The sequence below is a fragment of the Sus scrofa genome, chromosome 11, assembly GCF_054392235.1.
Source record: "Sus scrofa isolate SSC_HxYL_T2T_F1_AM1 chromosome 11, Sscrofa_HxYL_maternal_Yorkshire_Landrace_v2.0, whole genome shotgun sequence".
NCBI classification, from domain to species: Eukaryota; Metazoa; Chordata; class Mammalia; order Artiodactyla; family Suidae; genus Sus; species Sus scrofa.
The window spans coordinates 58,609,381-58,626,058 of record NC_139393.1 but is presented as its reverse complement, the minus strand read 5'-3'; the positions used below and the strand labels follow the sequence as shown (position 1 = coordinate 58,626,058).

The window sequence follows — 16,678 nt, the reverse complement described above, 5'->3', positions numbered from 1 at the left end:
GATCCTTAACCCACTGAGTAAGGCCAGGGATCAAACCCATATCCTCACAGAGACTATGCTGGGTTCTTAACCTGCTGAGCCACAATGGGAACTCCTCAACATTGTTTTATTCGTTCCCCCAACAAACATTTATGGAGTGCTACACACTCCCTCCCTGCCAACTCCAATTCACTCTTCCCAGCATCCAATCTGAGTGGTGTCCTCTGGGCCATGGTACCTTGAACCTTCCCACCTAGAAACCTCCCCTTTGAAGAGCTCCTTTTCAATAGCTGTCTTTCCATTTCGCTGGGTGCACTTGGAGCAGCAAGACCACCCTCTAGCTCGGACCCTGGCAAACAGGAAAATTGTTGCAGGTACCTATTTCTTTTGTCTCCCCAGTCTCATTTCAATGTTCTTCTTCAGCATCACTCCTGCTTCTTTGGGGAAACTCCTGCACCCTCCCTCTGCACCCTACTCTTTGCAGCTCCATCTGCTGATCACAGTTGATTACTCACAGACTTCAGACATGCCCTTAGTCACAGAGATGGGCATGTGACTTAGCTCTGGCCAGCAACACCTCTCCTTGGAGATCATGCTTGGTCCAAGGATGGGTAAGTGACCCAAGCCAGACCCATGAGAGTCCTTCTCTGGGATGTTGTATACAGACTCTGCACAGGCAGGACCTCCCTCTTCCCATGGGGGTCACTAAATCAACACAGCCCATGGCCAAGACCTCCTGCTCTCACCACTTGAAGGGAGCGCATCTGGAACAGGGAGAAAATGGCCAATGGGCAGAGGAAAGCAGAGCAGGCAGAGCAGATCTAACATTCTTTTAGTCTTTGAAGTCCCCGAGGCCAGATACAGCCCTAGTCATTTAGGTAAAGCATCCCCCAAAAACTGTTGAATGAACACAAGTGAAAATTTTTAACATACTTTCAAAACAGTGTTCATTGTCAAAACTCAATTCGAATAAATGATTTTATAAATTATTATTGAGCTTCTCCTAGGGGCTGGGCATTCTTTTACATGTTAGGCTGACATAAGCAAATACCTTACTCTTTTCATAACATAATGCCATTTTATATTGCTATTTGAAATTAGCACTTAACCTCAAAAAAAAAAAAAAGCCCTAAACAAGGGCTAAAAAACCTAAACAAGCCCTTAGAATTTCCCTAGATGTGTGTATTTTCCAGTGATAAACCCAACCTTCTTTTATTGTGTTTATAGTCTTTGTTGTTGGGATGATTTGTACTCCAATGTGAAAGCAGATAACAGTCCCCCAAATGGTATTGCTATTGGATCCGTCATGTAAAAGTCAGCTAAACAGTAAATACAATACACCAAATGAGGTCAGAAAGAAAAATGTATATATGGCATTCAAGGATTAAATACATGAGGTATAAACTCTTAGAGAATAACTCAAAACTGTGACATGTATTTTTTCCAAGGCACCAAATAATGAGGTTGGTAGTTTCAAGCAAATTACTCAGCTAGGCCTAGGTGTGTTTACCAAATCTGAATCTACGTATCAGAACCATATAGCCTTTTAAAACTATAGCTGTGTGGGTACTTACCTACCAGTAAGAATCTGAATCAACACATTTAAGATAAAGCCTAAGCATCCGTATTGTTTCTTTTTCCATTCCTAAGATCACAGCAATGCAAAGTCAGATTTGAGATCTAGAAAACAGCACAGCCCTCCCATCTGATTAAATCTTTCTTTTTCTCTAGCAGTCATCATGCACACTCAACTTTTTTTGACGTCCAGTAAGTGAGATATAAAGATAATATTGAAGAGACGGTCAACTTATGTCATTGAGGTCCCTCTGCTTAGGAAACACATGATATATTTCCATACCTGGAGTTCCTGTCATGGCTCAGTGGTTGACGAATCTGACTGGGGACCACGAGGTTGCAGGTTCGATCCCTGGCCTTGCTCAGTGGGTTAAGGATCTGGCTTTGCTGTGAGCTGTGGTGTAGGCCAGTGGCTTCAGCTCTGATTAGACCCCTAGCCTGGGAACCTCCATATGTCACAGAATCAGCCCTAGAAAAAGACCAATAAAATAAAATAAAATAAATATTTCCATACCCAAGAATTGGGGGGTTTATGAAGATCTCAGAACATAACTCTCCTGAATGTCAAGAGTCTTATAAATCTTAGGACTGCAATGGCAGCCACATTCTACTTAAAATCTTGAATTTTAGAACTTACATAGACTTGGAACCTCATTCAGTCTAACTCCCTCATTTTACAGAAGAGGAATCAGAGATATTGATGTTAGTGCACTAATGGATTTCATTCAGAAGGCAAACGAACTCTGAAATGTATATTTTAATGTAAAATTTTCAAATTCTGCTCTGGTGAGCACAGCAATCTCCCTCACCACAAAATCATTTCCAAAATACTGAAACTGGAGTGTCTGTCTGTGGCGCAGCAGAAATGAATCCAACTAGGAACTATGAGGTTGCGGGTTCCATCTCTGGCTTCACTTAGTGAGTTAAGGATCCAGTGTTGCCATGAGCTGTGGTGTAGGTTGCAAATGCGGCTTGGATCTTGCATTGCTGTGGCTGTGGTGTAGGCTGGCGACAACAGCTCTGATTAAGCCCCTGGCCTGGGAACCTCCATATGCCATGGGTATGGACCTAAAAAGACAAAAGACAAAATATATATATGGAAACTGAACCCTGGAGTCCATTGTGCCACTGGCTCAATCAAGAGCTAATTCCATCTGTAAAAACCTCTCAGTTGGCAACCGTGACTTCCTTCTATCTGTTAAAATGGTTGGTTGACCTGATCATTTATACAGCCTCTAATTTGAAAAACAAGGAAGATTCTAGAAATCAAGTTGAAAAAAATGGTGACAGATGATTGTGCTGTGTTCTAAGATGGACAATATTCTAAAACAGGGTAGATCATAGCTTAGGTTTATGGCTCAGGTTTATTTTCAGGAAACACTCAAGGCTTCTTAAGTTTGATTAGTGAATCTAAGCAGAACACATAACTTTCTAATCATAACCAACATCATGTTCAAAAAGAATACTAGGAGTTCCCGTTGTGGCTCAGTGGAAAAGAATCTGACTAGTATCCATGAGGACGCGGGTTTGATCCCTGGCCTCACTCAGTGGGTTAAGGATCCAGCGTTGCCATGAGCCATGGTGTAGGTCACAGACATGGCTCGGATCCCACATTGCTGTGGCTGTGACATAGGGCAGCAGATACAGCTCCGATTCGACCCCTAGCCTGGGAACTTCCATATGCCAAGGGTATGGCCCTAAAAAACCAAATATATATATATATATCACTTGTTGGTTTTCAAGATTATTCTACCTCAAGTGAAACTGATTTAACTTTCTTTGTAGACGTGCATAAATTGGTTCTTTTGTATGCAGTGCCAGTTTTTATAACATCGAGAATAAATGCACTGAAAAATGATATAGTTCTTAAAAGTTATCTGTAAATATTTAAGGCCTGTCTAGTTGAGGACACTTGTGGCCTTAGGTGACTTATAGTATGTCACCGTTTTATATAGCAACACTCTGAAGAAACCTGTCAAGTCTAGACTAAATTTGCATAAGGCAAGACTCAGTATGAAACAGATCTCAGATCATGTCACACATTTTTATCACACATATGAAGCTGGTCAGAGTCAGGATGTCCACACTGGATCAACCACAAGTCTGCAGGGCTGTTTCTGGATTATAAAAACTGAAAGTCACATTCAGGTAGCATATGTCATTGGGTCAACTCTGCTTCACACGACAGGGAAATATCCTGAGCAAGTAGGTGAACTTCTAATTTATAACAGAGGGAGAAAAAGAAAGAGTCAGATCTTGAAGGGAGATTATTTCTTTTGCTATTAATTCCTTCAGGCATTAAGCCCATATTAATCACACTCATTACAAACTAGGAACTTAGATCTGGAGCTCTTTGTTGATAAAGAAATAAAAATGTAGCACATGCAACTTCAGGATGTTTTTGCCAAATGAAATATCTGCACTAATTCATAAGGTTCATTTACTACTGACCTCAAATTTTCCATTTATCCCCAAAGTACAATCAATTAAACATTTTTTTTTTTGAGAAAGAAAACAACACTGATCCCTAGAATAGAGGTGTTGGCATATGTGGTGCAAACAGGAATATTTCCACTGAAACAAGTACATCTCTAAGAAATAGCTCCTCTTAAAGCCTAAAGCAGCGAGGAATCAAGAGAGTTGGGTTAGGCTGTGCAAGGAAGTTCTTTACCTCATGGCAAGTCAGAGCACGCAAAGACGGCAGAACTATTTCCTAAGATTTGCACAGTGGCTCCTCACACACTGAAAGGACTATTGAGCCCTATTCTCTGCACTTCCCCAAACAATGACACTGTGATTAGAGCACACGGCCAGCATTGATAAGAAGATTTTTATTCCTCACCAAGTTGACTTCAAAAAGTTCAGGTTTCATTTGCAGAATTTCTCAAGACTTAAACAAGTAACTAAGTATCTGTTTAGGTCACCCTTACTGAAGGGTGGCATGAGAGGGAGGCTGGTTACGAAATGTTAACCCGCCCATCGCCATGGTTATCTGAACAGGATGACCTGGTGTGGCTATTAGGGTCCCAAGGCCACAACAAGGCATCTTAAACCTTGGGAAATACAGACACAGGATACACTAACAGAACTTGCCAAAACACGGCTGTGAAATTACAAGGGCTGTTTAGTTAGTATTTACAGTCAGTGTTTCCCAGCCAAGTCTCTGAGGACAAAAAGCAACTTGGCATTGCCAGGATTCATCTACTGGCTCAGACTTTCGGGACTCATGAGACTTTATGAGAGCAAAGTTGTTTTTGTTTTTTTTTCCACTATAATGCCTATTACAAAACTGATGCGTGACTTCAGGAGAATATGTGACCAAACCTGATGACCTTAAACAACAACAAAAAAAGGTTGGTGGGCGTTCAAAGGACACTTTTTTCCTATTTTCTAAAAACAAATTGGTCCTGAGAAAGAGAATCAAACATCCTTGGCTTAAAAATAAAAACTAGACAAAAAAGAGAGAGAAAGAAATGAAAAGATACACCACTTTTTGATAGAAAGGCAAAATGTCAACTTGAATTTTCCTAAATCAATATATAAATTTAGCTTAATTCTAATAACCATACACATGATGTTTTAATTAAAATTAAAATTAGTTTCATTTTAAACTAAATGAAAAAGAAAACTAAAAATAAAACAGCAAAAATAACTTCAAAATTTGATGACATAATAGAACATTTCTACATGTTAAAGAATACATATATATCTTAAATCACAATGCTAAAAAATGAATTTTCATTTCAATGAAAATGAAATACTATTTGAAATTCATGTACACAGTGGGGAAAGGACAATCTCCTTAAGAACTGGTGCTGGGAAAACCAGAGAGCCACATGCAAAAGAATGAAACTGGACCACTGTCTTATATCATGCATAAAAATTAACTAATAATGGATTAAAAACTCAGGCATAAGACCTGTAACCATAAAACATCTAAAAGAAAACTTAGGGAGTTCCCATCGTGACTCAGTGGTGAATGAATCCGACTAGGAACCATGAGGTTGCGGGTTTGATCCCTTTTAAGGATCCAGCGTTGCCATGAGCTGTGATGTAGGTCGCAGACTCAGCTCGGATCCCACGTTATTGTGGCTCTGGCATAGGCTGGCAGCTACAGCTTTGATTAGACCCCCAGCCTGGGAACCTCCATATGCCATGGGTGCAGCCCTAGAAAAGACAAAAAGACAAAAAAAAAAAAAAAAAAAAAGAGAGAGAGAAGAAAACGTAGGCAGGAGGCTCCTTGACCCAAGATCAGGTAATGATTTTCTGAATCTGACAGAAAGCAACAAAAGCGAAAACAAACAAGTGGGACTACATCAAACTAAAGAGTGTCCACACAGCAAAGGAAACCATTAGCAAGATGAAAAGTTCACCTACAGAATGAAAGAAAAGATTTGCAATGCATACATCTGATAAGAGGTTAATATCCAAAACATATGACGAACTCATATAACTTAATAGGAAAAAAGTTTTTTTAAATCACAAGATCTGAAAAGACTTTTTTCCAAAGACGTACAGATGGCCTTGCATCCTGGTACATGAAAACATGTGCCACTTCATCAATCATCAAGGAAATGCAAATCAAACCACAATGAGATAATCACCTCACATCTGTTAGAATGGTTATTATCAAAAAGAAAATAAAGTGTTGGTGAGGATATGGAGGAGAAGGAACCTTGTGCCCTGTTTGTTGGTGGGAATGTAAACTGGTGCAGCCACTTGGAAAACAGTATGGAGGCCCTTAAAAAATTAAAATAGGAGTTCCCTGGTGGCTCAGCAGGTTAAGGATCTGGCACTGTCACTGCTGTGACTCTGGCTACTGCTGTGGAGTGGGTTCATTCCCTGGCTGGGGAACTTTCACATGCCATGAGCAAGGCCAAAAAAGGGGTGGGGTCATTCTTGGGACAGGCTGCATACCCATAAGAAGAAGAGAGAGAAAAATACTCGATATACTTATTTATTATGTGATGTGATATAAAACAGTTTGTGGAAAATGCTTTTGAGACACCATATCTGTGATAGTAAGGAACCAATCTGGGATCTAATCATGATTCTAAAATATATTGTAATTCAAATTAGATTTTTTTTTCTTTTTTTCGGCCGCACCTGTGGCATACGGAAGTTGCCAGGCTAGGGATGGAATTGGGGCTGCAGTTGCCTGCCTAAACCGCAGCCACAGCAACACAGAATCCAAACAAAATCTGTGACCCATGCAGCAGCTTGCAGCAATGCCTGACCCGAGTGAGGCCAGGGATTGAACCCCAATCCTCATGGATAATAGTTGGGTTCTTAACCCCCTGAGCCGCAATGGGAACTCCTCTTCAAACACCTCTGTGCTGCTCTCCCCCATTCTGCTTCAATTCCATGGGCTCCCTTCCCACTCCTTGCACCTCTCTGTCTCTTCTTTGGCCCACATCCTCAATTCCACCACTTTCTTCTTGCTGCCACCCCAGCATTTCTCAGGTCTCAGGATTAAACTTTACGGAAAAACAACCAGGAATTTTACGGATGTAGACGGTTTAACGTTATACATGGGCCAGTGCAAATTTAGCTAATCTAAAATTTTCCGGAAAATATTTTATTATATGTATTTGTCCACAGTACGGTTAAAGATTTCCATCTGTCTAATAATCAGAGAGGTAATATTTAAGCAAAAAAATAAGAAGAAGAAGGGAGTTCCCATTGTGGCTCAGCAGGTTAAGAACCAGACTAGTATGTATCCATAATGATGCAGATTCTATCCCTGGCGTCACTTGGTGGGTTAAGGAGCAGTATAGTTTGCAGACGTGGCTCGGATCTAGTGTTGCTGTGGCTGTGGTACAGGCCAGAACCTGCAGCTCCAATTAACCCCTAGCCTGGGAATTTCCATATGCTACGGGTATGGCACTAAAAAGAAAGGAAAAAAAAAAAAAAAAGAGAGGGAGGGAGGAATGAGGAAAGGAAGGCCCCAAACAAATTGAGAATAATATTTAGAATTCACGTCGAAAAAAATCTGATTTATCTAACAGCAGGATCTTCTAAATATCAATAAGAAAAGCCCAATAAAAAGTAAGTAAAGATTAGAAACAGATGTCACTGAAGAGAAAATATGTCTCCTAAAACTAGGAAAAGATCTTCAATCAAAAATTGGTTATAAAATGCTAGTTAAACTCTACTAAAATTCCAATTACCACCCATCTGATTAGCACAGTTCAGAAAGTGTGATGATATACAGTGAAGGTAACTGATCATGAACCAAGAATTCAGTTGCTGCTGGTGGTGTACAAAGGAGTCCAACCTTCATGGAAAGCAACTGGCAATATCTATCAAAATTTCCATGCACAAACTTATGGAATTCATCCAGTGGAAATACTTGCGCAGGGGCAAAAAGACATTGACATAAGGATCTTCACTGCAACACTGTACTAGCAAAAGTTTGGAAACTGCCATCAGGAAGGCACTGCTTGAATAACAAGACATCGAAATGATGGCAGACGCTTGCTTGTCTATCAGGTGATCATTCTCCAATATCTAGAAAGCTAACAGGTCATATTTCACCAATCCTCTCCCCCACCCTAGGAGATCAGTCTTGGAAAGTGTAAGTCAGTCTGGGTCATTGCATTCTCCTTGTTGGAATACGATAGTTTCCAGACCACTGTCTTTGGAGGAAAACAGTGGCTGGAGATAGAGGCTGAAAGGAGATTTACTTTTCTCTAACTACTCCTATGAACTCCTTGACTGTTGCAACAAGGACATGTATGTATGAAAAAAATACATAGAATTCGTAAATAACATCATCCTTTTTTAAATTAAGGAATCAAGGCCTAAAGATTAAGTTTGGGGAGGTTTTTCAAAAGCAGTAGCAGAAATGAAACCTCAGCCTACATACTCAATTCCAGTGATGCCCAGCCTGTCTAGATATAAGGTTTGCCATTATTTGCTTTAATAGCATCTCTTCGCTTCCCTGGGAAATAGTTTAGAGACTGAAAGCTAGAAGATCAGACAGAGTAGTTCAAATTCTGTCTCTGCCACTCCTTGAGAGCTATATGAGTTTAGGCAGGTAATGGCCTTAATTGAACCTCTGCTTATTCAGTATCAAACAGATAAACAGGAGTTTCCACCGTGGCTCAGCGGTTAAGGAACCCGACTAGTATTCATGGAGACATGGATTCGATCCCTGGCCTTGCCCAGTGGGTTAAGGATCTGGTGTTGCCGTGAGCTGTGGTGTAGGTCACAGATGCTGCTTGGATCCTGCGTTGCTGTGGCTGTGGCGTAGGCCGGCAGCTGTAGCTCTGATTTGACCCCTAGCCTGAGAATCTCCATAAGCTGTGGGTACAGCCCTGAAAAGAAAAAAGAAGAAGAAGAAGAAGGAGGAGAAGGGAGGGGGGAAGGGGGGAGGAGGAGGACGAGAATACTGAAACCTCAGGGTTATGATAATTTAATTACAGTTGACCCTTGAACAACATTGATTTGAACTGCAGGGGTCCTTTTTATTCACACGGATTTTTTTCAATAAATGTGACAGTACTACTGGCCTCTCCATTGGTTGAATATGCAGGTGCAGAATCCTGGATACCTGGATACACAATTGACTATCAGTGGCTTTTAATATCCATGGCTGGTCCTGGAACCAATGCCCCATAACACCAAGGAAAGACTGTAGTTTAAAAGAGATAAATTAGAAAAGGTCCTTAGCCCTGTGCTCCAGTGGATGTTGTTAAAACATGTTCATTTAAGGAAAGCAGATATAAATGAACTTTCGGTTCAAAATTTGGGGAATTTCTCAGGACTTCTTAAAATAATTTGAAAGACCGCATCAGGCATCATAAAACTAAGATTGGGATAACTCCTTTTAAATTAGCAAAAGAAGAGTTTTCTGGGCAGTGTTCCTCACACTTCAGCTTTGTCCAAACATCGGAATTACTTGGTGAGTTTTTTAAACTCCTGATGCCCTCTTCCCACCTTCAGCAACTCTGATTTAATTGGTTTGAGCTGCAGTCTGGGCAGCAGAATATTTTAAGAATTTTTGACGTTCTAATGTGCAGCCAAGGTTAAGAGTCACTGGCACAGATTCTTTATAAATTCATCTGCTCTTAATTAAGTTATAGCTGTTCTGATCATGTTGGTAGAGGTTTTGAGGGCTTATGCATTTCCCACAAAGGTTAGAAGTTTCTTCAGGACAAGAATTATCTCTTTCTTTCTAATTCTTTTTTTTTTTTTTTTTTAACCTCTGCCTTCTATCTTTCCTTTCGTCCCATTAAGTGCCCAGTTGAATCTCTATCTTCTGTGAATGGATTAGCTATTAAGACTGCAAGCTCTGACAGCTGCTGGAAGCCTCCCTCCTTTAGCGTTTTCCTCCTCAGGTGGTAGGTAACCTGCTTAATGAAAATTTGGGGGACACGCCTGCCACACTGCCATGGCTCCTTCTATAGGCAAACATTGCAGAAATGGGCTCTGTTCTCAGCCAAAGCAGCCATGTTCCCTGTTGTCCTTCTTTTCCTCCCATTTGTTTTCAACTTTTACTGGGTTAAATAATGATGCACATGAAACTGCGCCCAAAAGTAATGAAATACTTCGCTTTTTCTTTCAGACATCTAGGGAAAGAGTGTGATACAGCAGAGGAGCACTGGATTTGGAGTCAGGACATGGGTTCAAGTCCTGATCTACCACCTATGCTGAAGAGTCTCTTGCATCATTGCTCGACCTCAATTTCCTAACCCATGAGACGGGTAATAATAATATAGGGTTGTTAGGACAATGAGATAAAATATAAAGCATGTTTCAAATATTAATTAATATGATTGTGAAAGGAATCAGTGAAAACTTTAGGCAATAGATTAAACTGATTCTATGTAGCAATCATTTAATATCCCTCATTTAGAATAAAAATAGAGTTCCCACTGTGGTGCAAGAGGATCAGGGGCGCCTCTGCAGCACCAGGATGCAGGTTTGAACCCCAGCCCTGGCACAGTGGGTTAAAGGATCTGGTATTGTGGCATAGGTCACAACTACAGCTCAGATCTGAACTCTATATGCCATGGAGTGGCCAAAAAAAGAAGAAAAAAAAAAAAAGGGATAGAAATAATGTCTTTTAAGTATTTCCTTGTTCAGCAAATCTATCGGATCCCACATCCCTATCTAAAATTTAACTTGGTTGTCGTTATACCAACACCGTAAGATTTGTCATCTAAACACAAAGCAGGTATGTCATTGTTGAGCTACTCCTTTTCCCAAAGAACTCTCAGAAGGAAACATGATAAAAAAAAATAAAATAGGAGTTATCATCATGGCACAGCGGAAACGGATCCGACTAGGAGCCATGAGGTTGCGGGTTCGATCCCTGGCCTTGCTCAGTGGGTTAAGGATCCGGCGTTGCCATGAGCTGTGGTGTAGGTCACAGACACAGCTGGGATCTGGCATTGCTGTGGCTGTGGCGTAGGCCGGCAGCTACAGCTCCGATTGGACCCCTAGCCTGGGAACCTCCATATGCCGCAGGTGCAGCCCTAAAAAGACAAAAATAAAATAAATAAAAAGTAAAATAAAACAGGAAGAAAGCTAACGGGCATTAGCTAATTCATTCATTCTGCAGATGTGTGTTGAGAACCTGCCAGTGTCTTACGATCCTGCAGGGTGGCAAAGACCGGGTGAGGAGCTGTGGCTGAGGTACCGACCAGGACCAGCAGGGAAACGTGTGATTAATATTACCACTGGGAGAGATGGCCATCAGTAGCAGGAGACCTCACAGAGTCAAAAATTATAAAAGGAAAGCTTGATTTCACCGGCTCAAATGGAACCCAGGCATGGAGAACAAGAAGATCTGGTGGGTAAGACAGAGCACAGTTGGCTAGAATAATGAAAGCAGTTCAGTGCACCCGGAGCACATGAGAAGGAAAGTGGTGAGAGAAGAGGCTGGGCAGGTGAGCAGGAGCCCTGAGTCTTGGAACCCAAGTCAAGCATCTGGATTGTCTCCTAGGGGCATTGGAAAACCATTGAAATATTTGAAGCGAGAGTGACAGCATCAGATTTTGAGGGTTTATGTTTGTGTGTTTGTTCATTGGGTGGCTGTGTGGAGCCTGCGTCCGAGAGCAGGAATGAGGCGAGGAGACTGGATGTAATACTCCGGGGAAAAATACTTGTCATCTAGTCTTGTGTTGTGACAAATGGGATCAAAGGAAAGGACACAATCTTCATAAAACTTAAATCTGATCTTGTCACTCTTCACACTTTTTCTATTGCTCTTAGGATAAAATTGCAAAACTTCTTAGTACGGCTTAAAGGGCCCTTCCTGTCCTGGCCCGTCCTTCCGCTTATACACTGAGCTGCTCTGCTGCTTGTATGTACTAAGCTCTTTGGACTTTGAGGTCAGTCACACCTAACCTGCGGAGGAACCTCATGTAGGTCATAACTGTTTGGTTCACTGAGGAATACATGAATGAAGTGAATGATTTAAGAGAAATGTAACAATAAGATTTGTAATCAAGGAGATTTGGGAGTTGCCATCATGGCGCCATGGTTAACAAACCCAACTAGTATCCATGAGGATTTGGGTTCGATCCCTGGCTCGCTCAGTGGGTTAAGGATCTGCCATTGCCATGAGCTCTGGTGTAGGTTGCGAATGTGGCTCGGATCCTGTGTTGCTGTGGCTGTGACACAGGCTTGCAGCTACAGCTCTGATTGGACCCCTAGCCTGGGAACCTCCATATGCCACAGGCTCGGCCCTAAGATAATAGACCAAAAAAAGAAAAAGAAGAAGAAGAAGATTTGGAGGGGAGAAAGACATCGAGGATGAAACAAGGTCTCTGGCTTGAGTAACTGGTTGGTTTAGGGCACCTTTGGAGAGGAGGCAGAGAGGATGGTTCAATTTGGCTAATTTTTTTTTTTTTGACTTTTGTCTTTTGTCTTTTTAGGGCCACATCTGCGGCATATGGAGGTACCCAGGCTAGGGGTCCAATCGGAGCTGTAGCCGCCAGCCTACGCCACAGCCACAGCAACAAAGGATCTGAGCCACATCCGCAACCTACACCAGAGCTCACGGCAATGCCGGATCCTTAACAAACTGAGCCAGCCAGGGATTGAACCCGCAACCTGATGGTTCCTAGTCTAATTCGTTTCCGCTGCGCCCGAGGGGAACTCCAATTTGGCTAATACTGAGTTTGAAGTGGTTGCAAGTTCTCCAAGAGGAGAAGCTAAATAGCACTGTATCTAACTACTTAACCTATGCCAGATTCTGTGCCAGGCACTTTCCCACATATTATCTCATGCAATTAACTAAAGCCAAAAGTAGATTAAAAAAAATTAACTATGGTGATCTAATTTTAAAGGAGGCTCTACATTAAGTATGTTCATCTAGACTCTATGAGTAGCCCATATCTATTCATCTGGGGAAATGAGCAATTTAACCCTGGAGGAGTTAAACTGTCTAGCAATTTCAATCACTTCATTTCCAAAGTATCCCTATGGCACAGTTATGGCAAGACTTAGAAACCAAAACCAAGTATATATGGGTTGGTGAATAATCGTGTTCCCATGGAGAAGTTTTAGGTTGTCCTAGTCTTTTGCATGACTAAAATGACTAGATCATTTTAAGTAAGCCCAACAGAAATAAAGAGGAAAATACCCTACCACCTTCAGCCAACCAACACTTCTTATTCCACAGTGCTCTCAACACCAGATCTGTAAAGGTTCTCTTCTCCTACTTACCGCAAGGTATTAAAAGTCAGATCTGTGAACTATTTCTTCAACCTAGATAAGATACTTTATGCATCTTTATTACATCGCTCCCAGATAATATACTTTATGCATCTTTGCTACACATTGTTAGGTGCAACATCAGCATTTCCATGGCAACCTTCAAACCTTCAGACTCTAAATTCCCCAGCCATAGAACTAAACTCTTTGCTCCTTATTTTAAAACAGTGTTTCTCAAAGTATGATCTGTAGCCCAGCACACTAGAATTAACAAGGCTGCTTTCTTAAAACACAGTCTTAAATCCTTACTCTCAACTCTAAGTCAGGGTTTCTCAAAATGAGACCCAGGAAACTGCATTTTGAAAAAGCTGCCCAGATGCTGCTTATTCACACTAAAGTTTGAGAATTAGGATTTTTTTTTAAAGTAAGGTAGATAATTCTCATTACATATCTTGCTATCGGAAACAGTTATAGGAAAAAAAGAAATAGTTATGGAATGCCTTTTCGCAAAGAAGTAACATACCAGAACAATAAATACATTCAATAAGTTAATAAAAACTTGAATCCACAAGTGAAAACAAGAGACTGTTTGAACACTGAGTCGGACTCCTTGAAACAAAAATTTTAAATACCTACTGCTGCCACCAGCATAATTGCTGGAGAACTGAGTTACAAATAATTTACACAGAACTACTAAATATCAGATAAGTAGTCACTGATTACAAAAAAGTAAGCTAATTGAAAGGAGTGCTTTATAATCAAGATATTATTGAGAGGAGGGAAGAATAATGTTACAGAGTAATTCCTAAGTTATGAGGATTTTATTTTTAGCTTTTGTTTTCTGTTTTGTACATGTTTGGTTTTTGGTAAGTGCTTTTCAAAGAAGTTTCCTAAAAGGATGGCAAAAGTGATTCAAACTTGAATTAAACTCTCAATTACGGCCCACAAATTTTTATTCAATGTGCATCTCATTCTCCTAGAAAGAGTGTATGTGTGTGTGTTTAATACTCAACCTAAATAGGGATCTTTTGGTGTGATTAGAATTCTTTTGTTTTCCAAGACAAATAAATTCTGTTATTTGAGAGATGCTGGACAAATAGAGGTATGTGAGACTAGATCTCTGCTTTTTCTCTGCATTTTTTTTAAATTTGAAAAAAAAGAGAAGGAAAAGCATCATGTCTGTGAACAATTTTCAGTCACAAAGCTGCGGTCTTTTAGTATTCAGAGACTGAAAGGTTAATTTTTAAGTACTTTTCCAAAATAAATAGAAAATTCCATTATCCATCAATTAAACATAGGTAAGAAGTAACAGACATTGACCAGCGGAGAGATACATATTATGCATGCAAAGAAAATTAAAACTTGAGATGTTGGGTGGGGGGGGCTGTCGTGTGCTTTGATGTACAAAAGAACCATTGTTCGCGTGGGACAAAACCTCCCCAGTATGGAACAGAGATAAAAAGGAGGGAGTTTCTAGCAGATCAAGGTCAGCTGAGATCTATGAATAACATAAATGCTATTAATCTAGCACCGAATGAATCACGGGAGTGCAGCAGGGTATGGCTGGGTGGCAGAGTTCGTGGCAGGAGTGTTTTATGTCACTTTGTATTAGATAATGAGCATATTCATCAAGATTCCTGTATACTATCCGAACTGGCACAGAAGAAGCCTAAAGAAGCTTGAGAGAACAAATCAAAGAACAAGATCTGAAGCCCAGAAAGGTAATAGGATGTTCAAACAGTGCGGCAAGTTGAGATGTTTGAGGCACCCATGCAATCTCACCCCGCAGGAAATAGCGTGAGAAAGGACTTCTTAGTCAGTCGGATGGCGAGCAGCTTATTATGGATAATGTCGCCTCCCTCATTATGTCCTAGTTTAATAGTTAGAAGAGAGGCAGACAGTAATACCTTAAAAGACTGGATGCCGGAAGCCACGGAATTCTTTTCCTCTGATGACTCATTTCAAATACAAAATGACGGGAACTATGTCTAGTCACTCATGACGGAGCATGATAATGGGAGAAAAAAGAATGTATACATGTATGTGAAAAAAGAATGTATACATGTATGCTGTACAGTAGAGGAAAAAAGCAATGTATTGGGGAAAAAATAAAAATAAATAAAATACAAAATGAGCTGCTTTTCTCAGGGAAATATTTATAAAAATCAATCGTATCATTCTTTGTTTTTTCAGATTCAAATGTATGGGATCTCTTTCATCTAAGTCTTACTGAAATATATATTTAAAATATTTTTTATTTATTTACATCCTAGACCCATACCTCTTTTTTTTGTTTGTTTGTTTGTTTTGGTCTTTCTGTCTTTTCTAAGGCCACACCCACGGCATATGGAGGTTCCCAGGCTAGGGGATCCAATCAGAGCTGTAGCTGCTGGCCTACACCACAGCCACAGCAACACGGGATCCGAGCCATGTCTGTGACCTACACCACAGCTCACGGCAATGCCGGATCCTTAACCCACTGAGTGAGGCCAGGGATTGAACCCTCAATCTCACCGTTCCTAGTCAGATTCATTAACCACTGAGCCACGAGGGAACTCCTAGAGCCATACCTTTTAAAAACACAATTAAAGGTGTTGAAAAAAGGAAAAGAGATGAAAAGGAAGAAGAACTGAGCAGAAGATAGAGGACTTGTAACTGGTACTAATAAACTAATCCAAAAGAAAATAGGGAAAAAAAATCAGAATAAAAGAGAAAGTAAAAATAAGGAAATAATATCAAGATGAATTTTTTTCTTTTTAGGGTGGCCCTAAAAAGTTCCCAGACTGGGGGTCAAATCAGAGCTACACTGCCAGCCTACACCACAGCCCCAGCAACTCTTGGGATCCAAGCTGTGACCTATGCCACAGCTCATGGCAACACCAGATTCTTTAATCCACTGATCCTTTAACCCCCATTCTCATGGACACAATGTCAGGTTCTTAACCCCCTGAGCCACAGCGGGAACCCCAAGATGATTTTTTTTTAAAAATTCAAACTAATATATAGACTACAAACTAATACATTTTTGCTAAGGGATTGCATTTCCATCAGCCCAGTGAGACATAGAACCTTATAGAAATACAATGAAAACACATAAAAACCAAGTACCCTAGACAACTGACCCATAATGACATCTTCATTTGAACATAGCTAGTCACGTGTATTGAGCTCCTATTTCCACCTTATTCAGTCTTTTTTCAGTAACTATTAAATGTCTTGAATTAGTCATCAAGGGTACTACAGTAAACACAACGTACGTAATTCCTGTTTTATTCCATTTTGGTGGTTATAGAGGGTTGAAAAGTGTTCTCCAAAAATTCACATCAACCCAGAACCTCGGAATGGAACCATTTGGAAATGGGGTCTTGGATAGGATTTTGAGATGAAGTCAACCTGGATTTAGAGTGTGCCCTAAATCCCAGGGCTGGTATCCTTAGCAGATTTGCAAATGTAGAGA

The 16,678-nt window shown here is 40.6% G+C and overlaps 1 protein-coding gene across 1 annotated transcript in view; it reads right to left on the bottom strand.

Annotated features, from left to right (window-relative positions):
• Positions 1-394: 394 nt before the first annotated feature.
• LOC146398650 (uncharacterized) overlaps positions 395-16,678 on the bottom strand; it is a 37,056-nt gene continuing 20,772 nt past the window's right edge. The window contains exon 3 of the mRNA XM_084982076.1: positions 395-2,023. Coding sequence (XP_084838202.1) covers positions 2,010-2,023 — 14 coding nt within the window. The 3' untranslated portion in view covers positions 395-2,009. The remainder of the gene's footprint in view (positions 2,024-16,678) is intronic.